Source organism: Crocuta crocuta, unplaced genomic scaffold (assembly GCF_008692635.1).
Source record: "Crocuta crocuta isolate KB4526 unplaced genomic scaffold, BGI_CrCroc_1.0 scaffold299, whole genome shotgun sequence".
Lineage (NCBI taxonomy): Eukaryota > Metazoa > Chordata > Mammalia > Carnivora > Hyaenidae > Crocuta > Crocuta crocuta.
This window is the reverse complement of record NW_027532747.1, coordinates 5,646,758-5,661,767: the sequence shown is the minus strand read 5'-3', so window position 1 is coordinate 5,661,767 and position 15,010 is coordinate 5,646,758. Positions and strand designations below refer to the sequence as shown.

The window sequence follows — 15,010 nt, the reverse complement described above, 5'->3', positions numbered from 1 at the left end:
TCTGGTTACTAGGAAGCTCAGTACTAATTAGGATGCTCAATCAGAAATTATATTTAAACCTTGTAATTAGTATATATTTTCTTTTCCCTTTGTCATAATTTCTTAGAACTTTTTTTAAGTATATGTTCTTTGTATTTATGACACTCAGCTCTCTTTTGGAAGGGGATCGGTTTAATCAGTTCAATATATATGTCTCTGTGTGTTCCCAAGAGTTGTCCATTATGGTAGAAGCCTAGGAGACCTGATGCACAGCAGAATGAAACGAGCTCTCTGTCCTTTTTCTATAGCCGTGCTTGGTTGTGGTGCAGTATATTTGGAAAATGGAGGGAAGTATGAATTTACCCAGTTGAAAATGCTTTTAGCCTCCATAGCCTGAGAGTTTTATTTAAAGCACAGGATTTGGGGATAACCTAAAGCCGAAGTTGCACAAAAACGAAGTACCACTCTACCCTTCAGAAGTACACAACCAGAGGTTTTCCTTGTGGTTAGAACCAACCAACTGAGACTCGGGCAGTGCAGTTCCAGCGGCTCCTGCATCGATTGTGTTCCCTTAAACTAACATTCAGCAGTGTAAAAGTCTAATTTATGCACCTGGTCTAGGCTGGGTCCCTGGGGCTGTAAAGACCACTAACAGTGGTTCTGTCCTTAAAGAGTCCCTCCCTGTGCCATCTGGGTTAAAAACAGCTTAATTTACTAGCAGGAACTCAGCAAGTTAAAGGATGGTAAGTACCTCTGTTAGCTATTTTCTTGCAAGATTTTGATTACATTGCTGGCCCAGGCCAACCACAGGGCTGCTCGCCTGAATTTCTTGAGTCTCCTCCCCCAAGAGCTGCTAAGCAGGCCTTGCACGTGGCTCTGCCATTTGCATCATTTCATTCTCAGACAGCGTGTACCATTGTTTCCTGTGAAGGATGCGTACATATCCTTCTTTCCACTCCCATATATTCTAGTTTTTTTTTTTCAGTTATATTATGCTCATTGGCCTTTCTAGAGTTTCTCTGAAAAATCATTAACCATGGTGAAATAAATCCCTGCTGGCCCTTAGCCGAGAACATGGTGCAAAGAATTGAGGAAGGGTAAAGGCTTTCCGTTCTGGTGGCCGGCTTCCTGTCTCTTGAGGTGACTGCCCCCCATGCAGTATTAAATTTATACCATGTAGCCCATAGTTTCAGTCACATTGCCCCAAATAAACCCTTTGAATTTGGTGAAAGTCTGTCTAGCTGGTTTAGCATGCTAGATAATAGAAACTATATTTTCTTTATATAAATTTAGGTGGTTGAAGTGGACACATTTCTTTCTGTTTCAGATGGTGGTTTAGCCACAATTCTCTGTGTCAGTGGATTCCGTGTTTACTAATGATTCTTCTCCTTACGGCTTGAGCTCTGTATTTTATTTTATTTTNGAAAAGTCCCGACGCTTAACCGACTAAGCCACCCAGGCGCCCCATTGAGCTCTGTATTTTAATCTCATCTTATTTGGCAGGATTTTGTCAAGTAGCTCCCCCCCCATATGTGTAAGTGAGGTCATGACATATGTACAGAAATATGCATAAATAAATGTGGAATTCAAAGTTTATGAAGTGAACATATACATGTAAATACCCCCCACATCAAGGTTTCCATCGTTACTTGGACCCCAGAAGCCTCTCTCAGCCATTATTCCTTCATTAGGAGTAACCAGTAATCTGACTTACAGCACCATATAGTGACTTTGCCCTTTAAAGAAAGTCTGCAGTGACAGCGTCATGCAGCAGAACCCTTGTGTGTCTGTCATACCCTTGTATGTCTGAGCTTCCTTCCTGTTGCACGCAGCCAGAGTCGTTCGTTTGTCACTGAGTGGCGAGCACTGTGTTTCATGACTGCATCGTAACTCCTATATCCCGTCGAGTGAGGGACGTTGCACTCTTTCCAGTTTTTGGCAGTTGCAAGAATGCTGGTTAAGAACATTCTTCTAGTTTCCTTCGGGAAGTGAATGCACTTGTTTCTGGGGGCGTATCTGTCTACTAGTGGAGTTCTGGGGGTGGAGGGCTTCCTTACCTTCAGCTTCGGTGCTGCCGCCGGGCAGTTTCCAACTGCACCTGACCAGGTTATGCTTCCCACCAGCAGCTTCTGAGAGCCCCGTGGCTCACCACCACCAGCTGTTGCCTTATATTTCATGTTACCTATTTTGGTACATGTATACTGGTATGTTTTTGTGGTTTTAATTTCATCTCCTTGAGAATACTGATTTCGAACACTTTTTCCTATGCCCATCAGCCTCCCATTGTCCTTTTTCTGTGAGGTGCATTTCAGATCTTTTGTCGATTAAAACTGGAGGGGGGTTGGAGGGGAGGTGATTGTCAGCTTTCTTTTGGTTTTCCAGACCTGACTACTTCATATATACATGCAGTCTGTGTATTACACACACACTTTTTTTTTTTTAACAAAAGAAAAAAATGTCAATATGGTATCTCTTGAGGGCAGAAGTTCTTCAGTTTAATGAAGCTGAATTTATCAGTCTTTTTGATTATGGTTAGTATTTTTTGTATTCCGTTTTGGGAAAACTTTGTCTACCAAGATCATGAAGATATTTGGTCATTGGCAAAAAATTGTGTCTTGTATTTAGGTCTACGATTTACCAGCAGCTGATTTTGTGCATGGTGAGTCCATGTTTATTTACCTCCTGAGGATTAGTTGTTGATTTGAACCATTTATTGAAGACTATAATGTCCCCACAGCATGCAGCAGGCTTTCAGACCGTATGTGTTTGGGTCTGCTTCCATCTGTTCCATACTGTTGGCCTGCTTATCTTTGCCTGGCCACACAGTTTGAACTACTGGCTTCGTAATGGTATCTGACAGTGTAAGCCCTCCAACTTTGTTCTTCTCTTTGTCTTGGCTATTCTTGGTGCTTTGGTCTTATGTGTAAATTTTAGAATCAGCTTATTTCCACAAAAATACTTCTGGGATTTTGATTGAGATTGCATTGATCCTATCGCTTTGGGAACAATTGACATCTTCACCATATTCCTTTCTGTTCAATGAATATGGTATACCCTGTATTTATTTAGGCATTACCTCAGTCATATTCGCAGTCGTCGGTGTCTGGAGACTGTGCGCGTGCTCCTTGTCGATATTCTCCTAGGTGCTTCCTTCTTAGTCCGCTTCTTGTGTACCGTCTGTGATCATCACAGACCTTTCCTTCATGTCCTTCCGTCGTCAGCTTTGTCTGCTGTCTTTTGATGTTTCTGATATAAGTTCTGTAGTGATTATTGTTCTGTTCACTGGCTGTGCAGTTTCCTTGTTATCTCTTTGTTTTCTTTTTTGAAATATCATTTCTCATTTACTCAGTTTCTTTTTAATCTTTTTTTTTTTTAAGCCTCCAGTGCACGTTATAAAATTTTCTTCTTTTGGGAGGACAACATTTTCTTTCAGAGTGGAGTCTTTAGCTGCCTTTTGCACACTACGATCATTTACTTCATTTTCTCTTTTTGTCCCTGAGGATTCTAACTTTGTTGGCATGCTTTTTCTTGGTTCTTATTAATATTGAATAGGAAGCTTTGTCTGGGCTTAACAGATTATTGTACATATTTTCTCATTTTATGAAACTGTTTTTGCTTTTCCTCACTTTGGATTTGAGGGTGTCGCATTGTAAGGGACTGTCTCTGCCTGCAGCTCATACTTGGGAAGGAGCTGGAGCGCTGGGCTCAGCTGGGACTGGAGCCAAATCATCTGTCTGTCCTCAGTAGGTGTTCCATTCCCTTCCTAGCCAGAAGAGGCAAGACTTTGGTAAAATCTAAATTCACAGTGAGAGAAACCTCATTGGGGGTTCTTCTCTTTCGCTCTCATTTACTTGTTTTCTCTTTAGTCATCTCCTTTGGTGTAAATCATGTTTATTGTTGAAAATAAGTAGTCCTGAATAATTGTGGTTATTCCGCCCTCTTTCTCCAGGCTTCTTAGCCAGGGGAGAAGCAAGATTGCATGTCCAGCTTCTAATGAGGTGCTGTGGGAGTAGGGAAGGTCTCTTTCAGGGGCCGCTCCAGTCTTCCTCTCCAAGCTTCCTATGTATGTTTTGTGAAGTGGACGTCAGTGTTGAAAGACCTCTGGATGGCGTTCTGACATGAGCTTGTCCCCAGCTGGTTCAGCAGTCGGGAGGAGCTGCATATTGCTTTCTAGAAGGGTCTGACTCTGCTTGGCCACCACTTCCCAGAGGTTATGGTGGGAGGCACTGTCACTGCTGCTGAAATAGTTCTTAACTGTCATTTGTGTTCATTTCTGCAGAGTTTGGGTGGAGGGAGGTAGAAATACTACCCACCAAAGATCCCGCCCTTAGTGTTAAACACTTAACGTGTTTAAAACACTTCTTTTTAGCCTGTGTGTGTGGGGGGGAACATTACAACATAAACCGAATCTATGTCCTCCTCCCACAAAAGGAAACCAAGCGTGTTTCGCTGTCAGCCCCTCGCAGACCATCTCCCACGGTACAGTCACCTGAGATTTTAGTTTTTGGGTTTGTTTGTTTGTTTGTTTCTGTACACTGTGTGTCATCAGTTCATTTTCAGGTAATGACGGGGAGTTCTTCATTCCTTATGGCATTGGAAGAGTGGAGAACTCGAACTAGCAAAGAGCACACTATTCCACACTTTGGTGATCATATATTGAAGCATTTTCTTTTGTTGAACCCACTCTCCCAGACCTGTTAATAATTAGCAAAATCTACTAGAGTTGTACTTCCTCTTCCCGCCTCCACATAGGTAACTAAACGTGTTGACCGGTCATGTGAATGGAAGCAAGTAACAACAACAGCAACTAAAATGAAGTCATGCTGTGGTAGGGTCCCCTCCCGTAAGGAGAAGGGGGAAAAACAAACAAACAAAACCTCAGGGCGGCCTGGCTGTATACGTACGTGACAGCATCCCTCTTGACCCTGTGACATGAGGCCACTTCATCAGAATTTGCGTGTTGCCATATATGAGAGACAAAAAAAAAAAAAAAAAAAATGTATGAAACCTATGGCACGTGACGTTCAGGGCTCAGTTCTTCAGGTGCGAGCCCAGCTGAGCAGCACTGGCACGAATGAAGTTGCTTCCTGGAAAAAATAGCCTCGGTATTACGGCTCTCTGTGCGAGGCTCCTGCTACATCACATGCGTCCGTTGTGTAAGGATTGATGCTTCATCGAAGGACATTCCATGTGGGGTTCCATTGCGCTTAAGATTCTTCACAGACTCTGAAGTGATTTCGGGTAGGACTTCCATCGATACAGTTTTAGAAAAATTTAACTTGAGGCCCCTGTGGCTCAGTCGGTTAAGCATCTGACTTCGGCTCAGGTCATAATCTCGTGGTTCATGTTCAAGCCCCACATTGGGCTCTGAGCTGAGAGCGCAGAGCCTAGAGCTGCTTCAGATTCTGTGTCTCCCTCTCTCTGCTTCTCCTCCACTTGTACTCTGTCTCTCTCTCTCTCTTAAAAATGAATTAAAAAATTAAAAAAAAAAAAGAAATTTAACTTGTGTGTACTTAATGGTTTAGTAAAAGCTGAAATTACTCTCTTGCTTCCGTCTGTTTTTTAGCATGTACTTTTCAACCTGAGAATGAAGCCTGTGACCGTGGCAGGCACACAGTAGGTGCTCAGTCAGTGTGTGGTGGCTTCTCTGCCCCAGTAACACGGAGGCCGGTGTTACTGCAGAAGGAAATTGTAATATTCGCGATGCTTGTGACAGCCTTTATCACTGGAACTCTTTTAACGTAATAAATCACGCTAATGCATTCTAGCAGAATAGTTTTAGATTATTCTTCAAATTAATCTGCCCCTCTTTTTAAGTCACTTACTTGCTTCCTGACCCACTTCTTACTTCTTGGCTTTTCATTTCTTCTTTTTCCAATTATGCCTGACCTTTTCCTGCTTCTCCTCAAAATATATCTGCAATTGCTTAACGTCCACTTACGTGACACAGTTTGTAAAGTGTTGGGGGGCCGACAGGAAGCCAGGTTTTTCTCATCGCGGCACGAGGTGGGCGGCTGCCGCACAGGTGCAGACCTGTCCGTGTGCAGCTGCAGGTGAGGAGCCGGGGCCTGTGCGGGCCGAACCCCTTGGGAAGGGACAGTTCCTGTGGAAGCACCGTGACCAGCGGCCGCCGCTTCCGGCCCCAGGTGAGCGGGGCAGCGCAGCTCCGAGACGGAGACCCCAGGCCCCAGTAAAAATGAGGAGCTCCGGGTTCTGGCCTTCCCCACCCCCAGCTGGGACACACACGGCAGTTCCTTGTGCCCGCCTAGCCTCCGTGTTTTCTGTCTGTACCGTGAATTTTGAATTTTAACTGAAGCCACTGGTTGCGTCTTCTTTACCTTCATGGAAGATACATTCCATCTTTTTGGTTACTGTTGAGTAACCACCTGTTTTTTGGTTGCTATTAATGTGTAGGAGTAATTTATAAACTGTGGCCATCTGCATGGTGACTTTAGGTGGCCTTCCCCAAATGAACAAAATAAGAGGAGCTGCTTAGTGCAGTCACCTGGTTGTATTTACACATGTAATTCCTTGTTCATTGACACATGTACAGTACCAAGCACTTAGAAATTTCAGTCTGTGTATTCTAAGTCTCTGTAATAAACATTTATGATTTTTGTAATAAGGAGGAAAAGCCAGCAATGGTCCTGGAATCTTCTCTCCTCTGACAGAGCCAGGGATCTGACTGGCTTTTCCTCAAGGCTGTTGAAAGGGTCCGGGGGGAGGGGGGGGGTGCCTTTAGGAATCTGACCTGGGGAGCAGAGAATCAACAGGTTTTTGGTTTTCGTCTCAGATTTTAATTCTTTGTCCCTTTGAAACAGCTTTAAGTCTCTAACTGGTATCTAGTCACTGTTTAGACTCTTAGTAAATTATCAGTCCAAATGCATCTCGCTGATTTGTCTCCCTGTTTCTAAGCTGGAAGTGAGAAGCTGCTAATTAACTAAATTTTAGCCTAGCATATCTGAACACTTCAAAAATACAATGTGTAACACATACGCTAATGCCCTTTGAAATAAACCTAATTTTCTGTAGATATCTTAGCTGTGCCGAATTAAAAGAAAACTCTATTCTGAGTTTGTAAGTTATTCTTGTGTGTCGTATAATATTTTGATTCCGTTTATAAATGCAGAGGCACTTAGTGGGGCCTGGTGTGGCATATGACAGAATTCGAGATTAGTGTAGTGCCCTGGTGAAGCCGTTTTCTGTTCAAAGAGAACCACAGCACGCACTGTCTGAAGCCCAGGATGTTGACAAATAACGAAATGAAGCATTTGGAGACAATCAGGAGAGAGAAGCTGCCAGTGAATTGTTTGGACTTTTACTCGTTGCCTTTGCAGAAACAAGACACTTACTTACGTGCTGTTAAACTTGAAGGTCTTTTTTTTTCTTTTTCTTTTTCTTTTTAATCTGTCTTTTTCTGCAGACCATTGGCCCTTTCTGTTAAAACTAAATACCTTCTCAGAAAAGTTGGGCCAGAGATAACCCAGCCTGAGATTCAGTGTTCTACCTATTGCATGATGCTTACAACACGGGTGTGTTTCTCATTTTGGTTTTGGGTTGTTGTTGTTGTTGTTGCTGCTGTTGCTGCTGCTGCTGCTGCTGCTGCTGCTTGAATACTGGCTGATATTCATTTCTATGTCATTTACCTGCATGGAGATTAAGGAAGCTCTCTTTTTTTTTTTTTTTTTTTTAAATAAGCTCATTTTATTAAAATGAACGCACCAGGTTCTTCGGTAGAATATATTGGATAGCCCCCTTTATAATGAGTACTTAAAAATCTGCCCCATCCAGATCGGAAAATGCATTCTTTCCTGTATGGAAAAGCAATAGAGTCGTGAAATATTCCTCCTTAATTTTGGTCCGGACGCACAAAAGTGTCTGTGTTTATTCCTGCCTAATGCATCACAAATCTGCTGACACGCTAACCTTGGAGTCTTGGCTGGCGTTAATCAGGCCTGTGCACCGGCAGGAAGGATGTACCTAATGCACACCATCAGTGCCGTTTGCATATGGAAGTTCTCACAGGGGAGCTGCCCTGTGCCGGCTGAGGGTTACCTGCCCACTGCCGTTATTGTATGTAATTATCGAACCAATCTGTTCAGCCCAGCAGGGTTTAGATGGTAATCATGAAGCAACACTTTGGAAAAGAAAGATGTAAGGCACTCTCCCCTTCTCTCCTCAGTTGTAGGAAGTTACAGCCACTCTCCCAGCTAGTTTTGAGAGGCAGCACCTCCATACAGAGACCTGCTGAATGAAAGCCTTGTCGCGCTTCGTACGGTGCGGCCCGGGTCTTCTTGTGCACATGAAGCGTGGGCCAGGAACGTGGCAGGTCTGTCTGCGTTCTGGCCTTCCCACAGCCGCCTTCATATTTTGAAACACTGGGATTATTCGTAATACGTGGATCGTGACCCATTTTGACCATTTGGGGGTGGTTAAGATAGTGTCCTTTGAACAGAGCCAAGCCTTTCCCATGTAGTTCTCTGTGGAACAGAACCCACGGTTGCCATCAGGCAAGAGAGCTGTGTGCTGGCGGCAGGCAGTATGCAAATGGCCTGAGGCAGGGGAAATTCTCAACGTGAAGTTTAGCTTAATATTAATTGTTAGAAAATACCAGCGAGGACATCCCGACGCATCGTGAACCTGAAATTTGGGGCAAATGAGACGATTTCCTCAAAGAAATCCAGGCAACCGAGGGAAAGCTTTGAGTAATCATTTGGGTTTTGACACATTTAAATTGGAGACTACATGGGATAAAGGTATACGTGAGGCACCAAGTTGTAAAGTTCTTAACTAAGGCCTTCCATATGTAGACATGTTGAGTGATTTAAAAACTTCACACGGGTACCTGGGTGGCTCAGTCAATTAAGCTTCCGACTTTGGCTCAGGTCATGATGTCACGGTTTGTGGGTTCGTGCCCTGCGTCGGGCTCTGTGCTGACAGCTCGGAGCCTGGAGCCTGCTTCAGATCCTGTATCTCCCTCTCTCTCTGAACCTCCCCTGCTCATGCTGTTTCTCTCTCTCTCTCAGAAATAAATAAAACATTAAAAACAAAAAAACTTCACACCAGGACTGAACTAGTTAGAAAACATCAGAGTGATCGAAAATAATAAAGAGAAATTGAATGCACACTTGGGAAGACTGGCCGGTGACAGAATGTGAGCCGGAACTTTTAAGTAACCCTCAGCTAGAAAAATACATAGAAAGTTGGAAAGGCCTGAGGTGACCGTGGAAAAAATCCAACCTACTTTTGAGGTTTTTGGAGAGCTGTGTACTTCCTCTTCAGACCCCTCCTTTACAGGAAGCTTATGCCCTCTTAACCTTTTAATAAAAAGTATACCGAAAGGAAACACTTATTGGAAGTTTGTCATTATTGCTTCATGAGTAGACTTCTACCACTGATTTATAGGGTATAACTTGGGATCCACACTATATGGACAAGGGGTGGATTCTCCCATTTATCAGGTAGATCGTTTCCCCTCTCTCCCCCCAAAGACACCGCACACATTGTACAATAGGGAGAATAAGTACAGTTTTGTTGAACACTTTGCTTTAAAAGTCAGTTTCTGTATAATCAGTCCTGACGGCTAGGCTTTCAGTGATAAATGATTCTTAAGAAGCATAAAAAGTTAAGAGGTGGTGATGACAAACCAGCTCACATCCCGACTAACAAGATCATTGAAGGTTCTCGTAATCCCACTGGCTGCCAGCCCCAACCCCTTCCCTTTGGGGCAGCCACCACCCTGACGTGTGTGTGCTTCCTGCTTGTTTGATACATCCACCCTGGATAGATGTGCATGTAGGGAGGTTTATGGGGGGTTTGTGTATTTACTTCTTTGACCTTCAAACATCTCTCTTTCTCTCTCTTTTAAAATATCTTTACATGTAAGAAGCGAAAGAAAGGGACTGAGAGCACAGAATCCAGTGTTGAAGATATGGAATGCTCAGACACACAGACAGAAGAGGCCACACAAACCCGTAAGTTGAAGTCTTGCCCATGAGCCTTTTCCCTACGTAAACACAGATTTCATTTCCTTCCACTCCGTAAGAAGTTAACTCACAGTCGTAACATTTTGATTTTCTAATAAAATATCAAGCAAGGAGATCTTGCTGTCCGCAGTGATCATGAAGTTGGAGCAGGGAGCTGCTCTCATTTTGCATCCAGGGAGCCCAAGACAAGGAGTGTTTAAGGCACGGAGCCAGAACTCTCTCTCAGGCTCTGTCTGTCCATTTCCATGCCTCGATCTGCAGAGCGGGGTGAGCAGCGTTATCTGGGCCCCGCGAGTCGTGCCCGGGCTTACAGCCGCTGCTGGCTTCCACTCACTGAGCTGCTGGAGTGCTCCCAGCGAAGTGGGCCAGCTCCTCTCTCCTCTCGACAAGCTGGGACGCAAGGTCGGGTCATCCCTTTTCAAAGCTCTTGAAGCAAAGAGCAAAGTGTTAAGTCATTTCTCGAGATGGCGCATACGCAGTAGCTGACGTCTGCCCCAGTGCGGAGTGGTGCCCACACTGATGTCAGCAAGTGGCCTCTGCCAGGGCTCGGCGAGGGTGGGCTTCGGGCGACGGCCTCTTCGCCTGAGAGGCGGTTCTCCAGACCCCGCAAAGAGATCCCGTGTTGGCCGCAGCGCCCCTTCTCCTTTCTCCAGATTTCTCCCGTCTCTCTGCCTTTTGCTTTTTTATTATTTTGTTGGGCCCGACACGTTTCTTGATTCCTGATAGAAAAAGGCTTCATTTTTTTTTTCTTGGTAACAGTGGGTTCAAGCACAAGTGCCCTATTGAATCAGGCCAGGGATACACCTCACCTTTCCTTTCCTTTGATGGTGGTGCCTGTGCGTGTTCGTGGAAGGCAGACTCTCAGCTTTCAAAGGGAATCCCCCTCGCTCTGATCCTGCTAACTCTGTCCTTGTTAGGTAGTTCTGAGCGAGCAGCCTTAGGACTATCTGAGTTTACCCCAGGGAACACTGGGGACATCTGGAGAGGGAGGACAGAACTTGTCCCTGGAGGCTGAAGGGTTTGAANCCTCCCGTCTTGTCGCGTTTTTTATCAGGACGGGAGGAGCCCCGGGGAGCAGGGCACGGAGGCCTGTCTTGGCCGGAGCGGTGGCTCTGACAGTGATTGGGAGCGACGTGAAGGAGCATCTGTGACGATAGAGCGATATTCTTACTTTAGGAAAAATCCCTTGAAGTTTTAGACGGGCGACCTGAGTTGAGGGAAGGGCCTGCCTTACTAGTGAGGTCAGTGCCCATTTAGACCGAGGCGAACTCGCAGCTGCGCGTGGAGAAGACTCCGGCGTTTCTGGACCGCCTGCCACTCCTTCGTGCGCTTGGGGAGACACATAAGTGCTTTTAAGTTCAACTAAGTGTGAGAAATGTTTTCCATACTTAAAACTTTTCGTTTGAAGTCCTTAGAAGAGGGCAGACCCCATTGCACACTTAAGGAAAACAGATTTTTTGTGTTGATTAGAAAAAAAAAAGATACAGAATAATCAGATTCACTTTTATTCCTGTAAACTCTGCAGTGCTTTACTTAAATGCTGTTTCTCATCTTCTCCCCAAAAATATGGGGCTAATTAAGGCATTTTACTGTCTAAATATTCACAAATGAGAGAAATGTTACCTGAGATGGTACGGTGTCATTGCTTCTGGCAAAAAAAAAAAAAAAAAAGCCGAGGGTTCATGAAAATATATATTTATATTTCATCATCTTCAAGTAACTTGAAGGAGGCACGTTGATTATGTTTGAATTTTGTTGTAAAGAAATATATAATACAATTCGACGACTTCTGTGTTTTAGAGCTTTAAGATTTTGTGTCATAAACGTGTTTCAAGAATGGTTACCTCTCACAGCAGCTTTAGAAATGTCAGTTTCTTCATTAACAATTTTATTTTCAAACACAATTTATGGTTTACAATATGGTGAGAGATTTCTCTCCCTGTGTGATCTTTCAGAATGCTGTGCCTGGCAAAATGGGAGCAACTTTCCTTTAATATCTATTTAGACCGTTTTAAAAACGTGTATAATTTTCTTGATACACCTAAACTCATTTTGACTAGTTGGGGGTCTATTGTGTAAGAACACATTCTGAAAGCTTTCAAAATGTGTATTGTGTGGGTTTTCTCAAAGAAAGAGAGGGGGTGACCGGGTGGTTTTCAAGAAGAACAGAGGCCTCTAATCCTTTTATTTTTATGCAAGGCATAATTTTTACCAATTGAGAAAATTTGGTTATTTGCTGCAAGTAATTTTTCCCCCCACAAAATGATAAGCCTTAAAAAGCCATGCATATTCTGGCATTTCAAAACCGTGCCGATATCTCAGAACTGTACTAAAAATTAGTTAATGTAGCCATGATATTGATGGCCCGTGTGCTTTGTCCCTCCCGCTTGTGACAGGACAGCTCTCACAGTCCTCTCTGGTTAGCAGGGTTTGTGAAGGACCTTGAGTGGTGGTCCATTCTTGAGGGATCCAGGGGAAGCAGGGTTTGTGCTTACCTCTTGAGCATCTTTGATCTAGTTTTAAAAAAAAAAAAAAAAGACATATTTTTAAGGGCACCCTGCAAAGTCTCCCACTTGATTTTTACTTCTGCGTTAATAAAATCGTAGAAGAGTACCCAAATTTGTATGCTTCATTTTCCAGTAATCAAATTTTACACGTTAGTCTTACAGTCGGACCTTTTACCAGTAGAAATATAATATGAAAATGGGTATATTTCTAAAAGAGACGAGGAGAGGAAAAATATGTTTCCTGCCACAGTCAGAATTGATTATTAGGGAAAATACTGAGCTGATACATGCAGCGAAGACTCCACGTTGCAGAGTCCGGGTTATATGACACATTCCAGCAGGCGGTAGCGGTTCTACTTGCAGTGGGAAATTTTAAACCTAGATTGAAGGGGATCGGCAGCAGCGGTATTTTAAGTTTTAGTAAAATGACAAATTAGGATGTTAATGAGAATAATACTCCGTGAACATCATGGTAACTATTATTAAGTGTCCTCTGTAATGTGACTGTAGATCCCAAATTTATTGAAAGGTAGATGTGCCACAGTATGGATTATTGACCTTGGCTTTGCGATATCCCATCATGCCAGCCTCAGCCCGTCACACCATTTTTCGTTTCTATGCAAAATTAATCTCAGAATTCTTGAATAAAAAAATGAAAAATCTCCCATGGGATATTTTTTATAGATCACAAAAGTTGAAGAAAAAGCTCTCAAGTTTAAACCAACCGTAGTATAGTCTAGGTGTTATCAGTGGCAGGAAGAAAAGATAGTCATGTCAATTTGAAGTTTGCCCTAATTGAAGTGTATGACGATTAAATAAAAACTGGAACTTGGAGAAATGAAAAAACACTAATCTTTAAACTGATCTTCCACATAAGTAACTAAACACAAAAGCTTTAGAAATTGTTTATTATAGGACGTGGTAAGTATTTTGTCCTAGATTCAGAGAAGGTTTTGTAACGTTTCAGAAAAGAAGTTATTGATCTGTTGTTGAGTGCAGTCATTGATTAATTATGGGCAGCCCGCTGCCCCTCAGCCTGGTGCTGCTGTTCCTTTCCTGGCACGGGGAGGCGTGAGGCAGTGGGAAGGCACACTTGCTTTGCCGGCACTAGGCAGCCGTGACCGGGCTTAGCCGCATCCTTCCCATTGCTGTGCTCTCCTTGGAGGTGCGTGGGGGTGCTGGGCAGGAGCCGAGTCTCCTTGGTGAGGCGGGATTCCCACAAAGAATTCTGCCTCCGATAAGGAATTGCCGATTTTTTCTAACTTGGGAGTAGATGGGCAGGAACTGTCAAGGCACTTAGACCAGTGTCAGGCGTGAGGCTTCTTTAGAAGGCCGCTCAGTTGGGATCAATGTAATACCTAGTGGAAAAGACTGAGGGTTTTGGAACGGCCCTACGCTCTGCTGCCCACAGAGTATAGGTCACAGGCTCTACAAAGCAACGCATTCTGTCATTTTGTTCCTTGCTTTTCAAAATCCACATTAGTTTGTCATTCCCCTCCAAGAAGTGAGCGTCTGTCCTGTTGCTATAGCTCACGTTAGCAGCTCCTGTTTTAGACTGCGCAGTAGAAACTGGGGGTAGAGCTATTTCAGTGCCCTTGTAAATTGCATGTTTTACCAGTGGGAGAGTTCTAATGTAACTTAACACTGGAAGATAGATGTCAGCATATCTTGATGTATTAAAAAGTTGACACAATTTCCTAAGATTTTCAGGCTATTAACCAGTCAGTACCTTCGTGTAGGAATTTCATCTCCACAAATCAGCATGATTAGATTTTTAAATATGGGTAAGTGTATAAAAATGCTTAGATTTCTGTTTCTTTAGTTTTTGTAAGTTAATGATTTGAATTTCTTTGTGTTTTCTCTTCAAGGTTCAAAAACCAGGAAGAGAGTCCAGAAGTAAATCAAATGCTGTCAGCCGATTTTTCTTTGCTTCCTTTTGTTTGACTTTCTCCTCTTTTTCTGTTTTCATTGTTATATTTTCATGTGAGTCTTTTAGGGTAGGGCTAACCATGAAGTTCCTGTGTCTTTGAAAAATATGAACTTTTTTATTAAATTACTTTGTACAACTTATTAAAGGTCAATTTATAAAGTTTAAGATCTTCAGGTTATGTACTCTGAGAGCTATCGCAGGCTGTGTGTGTTTGATGTTCTGGAGCAGAAATGAGAAAAACTACCATGATGTGCACTTTCCAGATCGTTGTATGTTGCTCAGAATGTATACGCCTGCTTAGACAGAGTCCTTACCTTGAAGGAAATACAAACCTTAAAATAAAAGGCTTTTTCTGCGTGATACGAATACACCATTTGTTGTGGCCATCAGATTTGAATTGTATTGGTTTTGTTCAGCTCCACAGGTATTTATGGAGCACCTGTTGTATGAAACAAGAAGAACAAAGAAGGAAAGGGTTATGAAGCGAAAGGTGGAGTAATAAGTAGGCCTGTGAGAGATAAAACACAAATATTTGGAAACTAGATGATATGAGAACTAAGTAAGCCCGCAAGGTGCATGAAAAGAAACTAGGTGACGACGTGGCAAGT

The 15,010-nt window shown here is 43.2% G+C and overlaps 1 protein-coding gene across 2 annotated transcripts in view; it reads left to right on the top strand.

Annotated features, from left to right (window-relative positions):
- Positions 1–14,762, top strand: part of VRK1 (VRK serine/threonine kinase 1) — a 44,496-nt gene extending 29,734 nt beyond the window's left edge. Inside the window, exons 12-13 of one of the 2 annotated variants that reach the window (XM_077780882.1) lie at positions 9,869–9,953; positions 14,341–14,762. In XM_077780882.1, the coding sequence (XP_077637008.1) occupies positions 9,869–9,953; positions 14,341–14,372 (117 nt within the window). In that variant the 3' untranslated portion in view covers positions 14,373–14,762. Of the gene's footprint in view, positions 1–9,865; positions 9,954–14,340 lie in introns of both variants that reach the window. The other variant, XM_077780881.1, reaches the window with a different exon arrangement.
- The last annotated feature ends 248 nt before the right edge of the window (positions 14,763–15,010 follow it).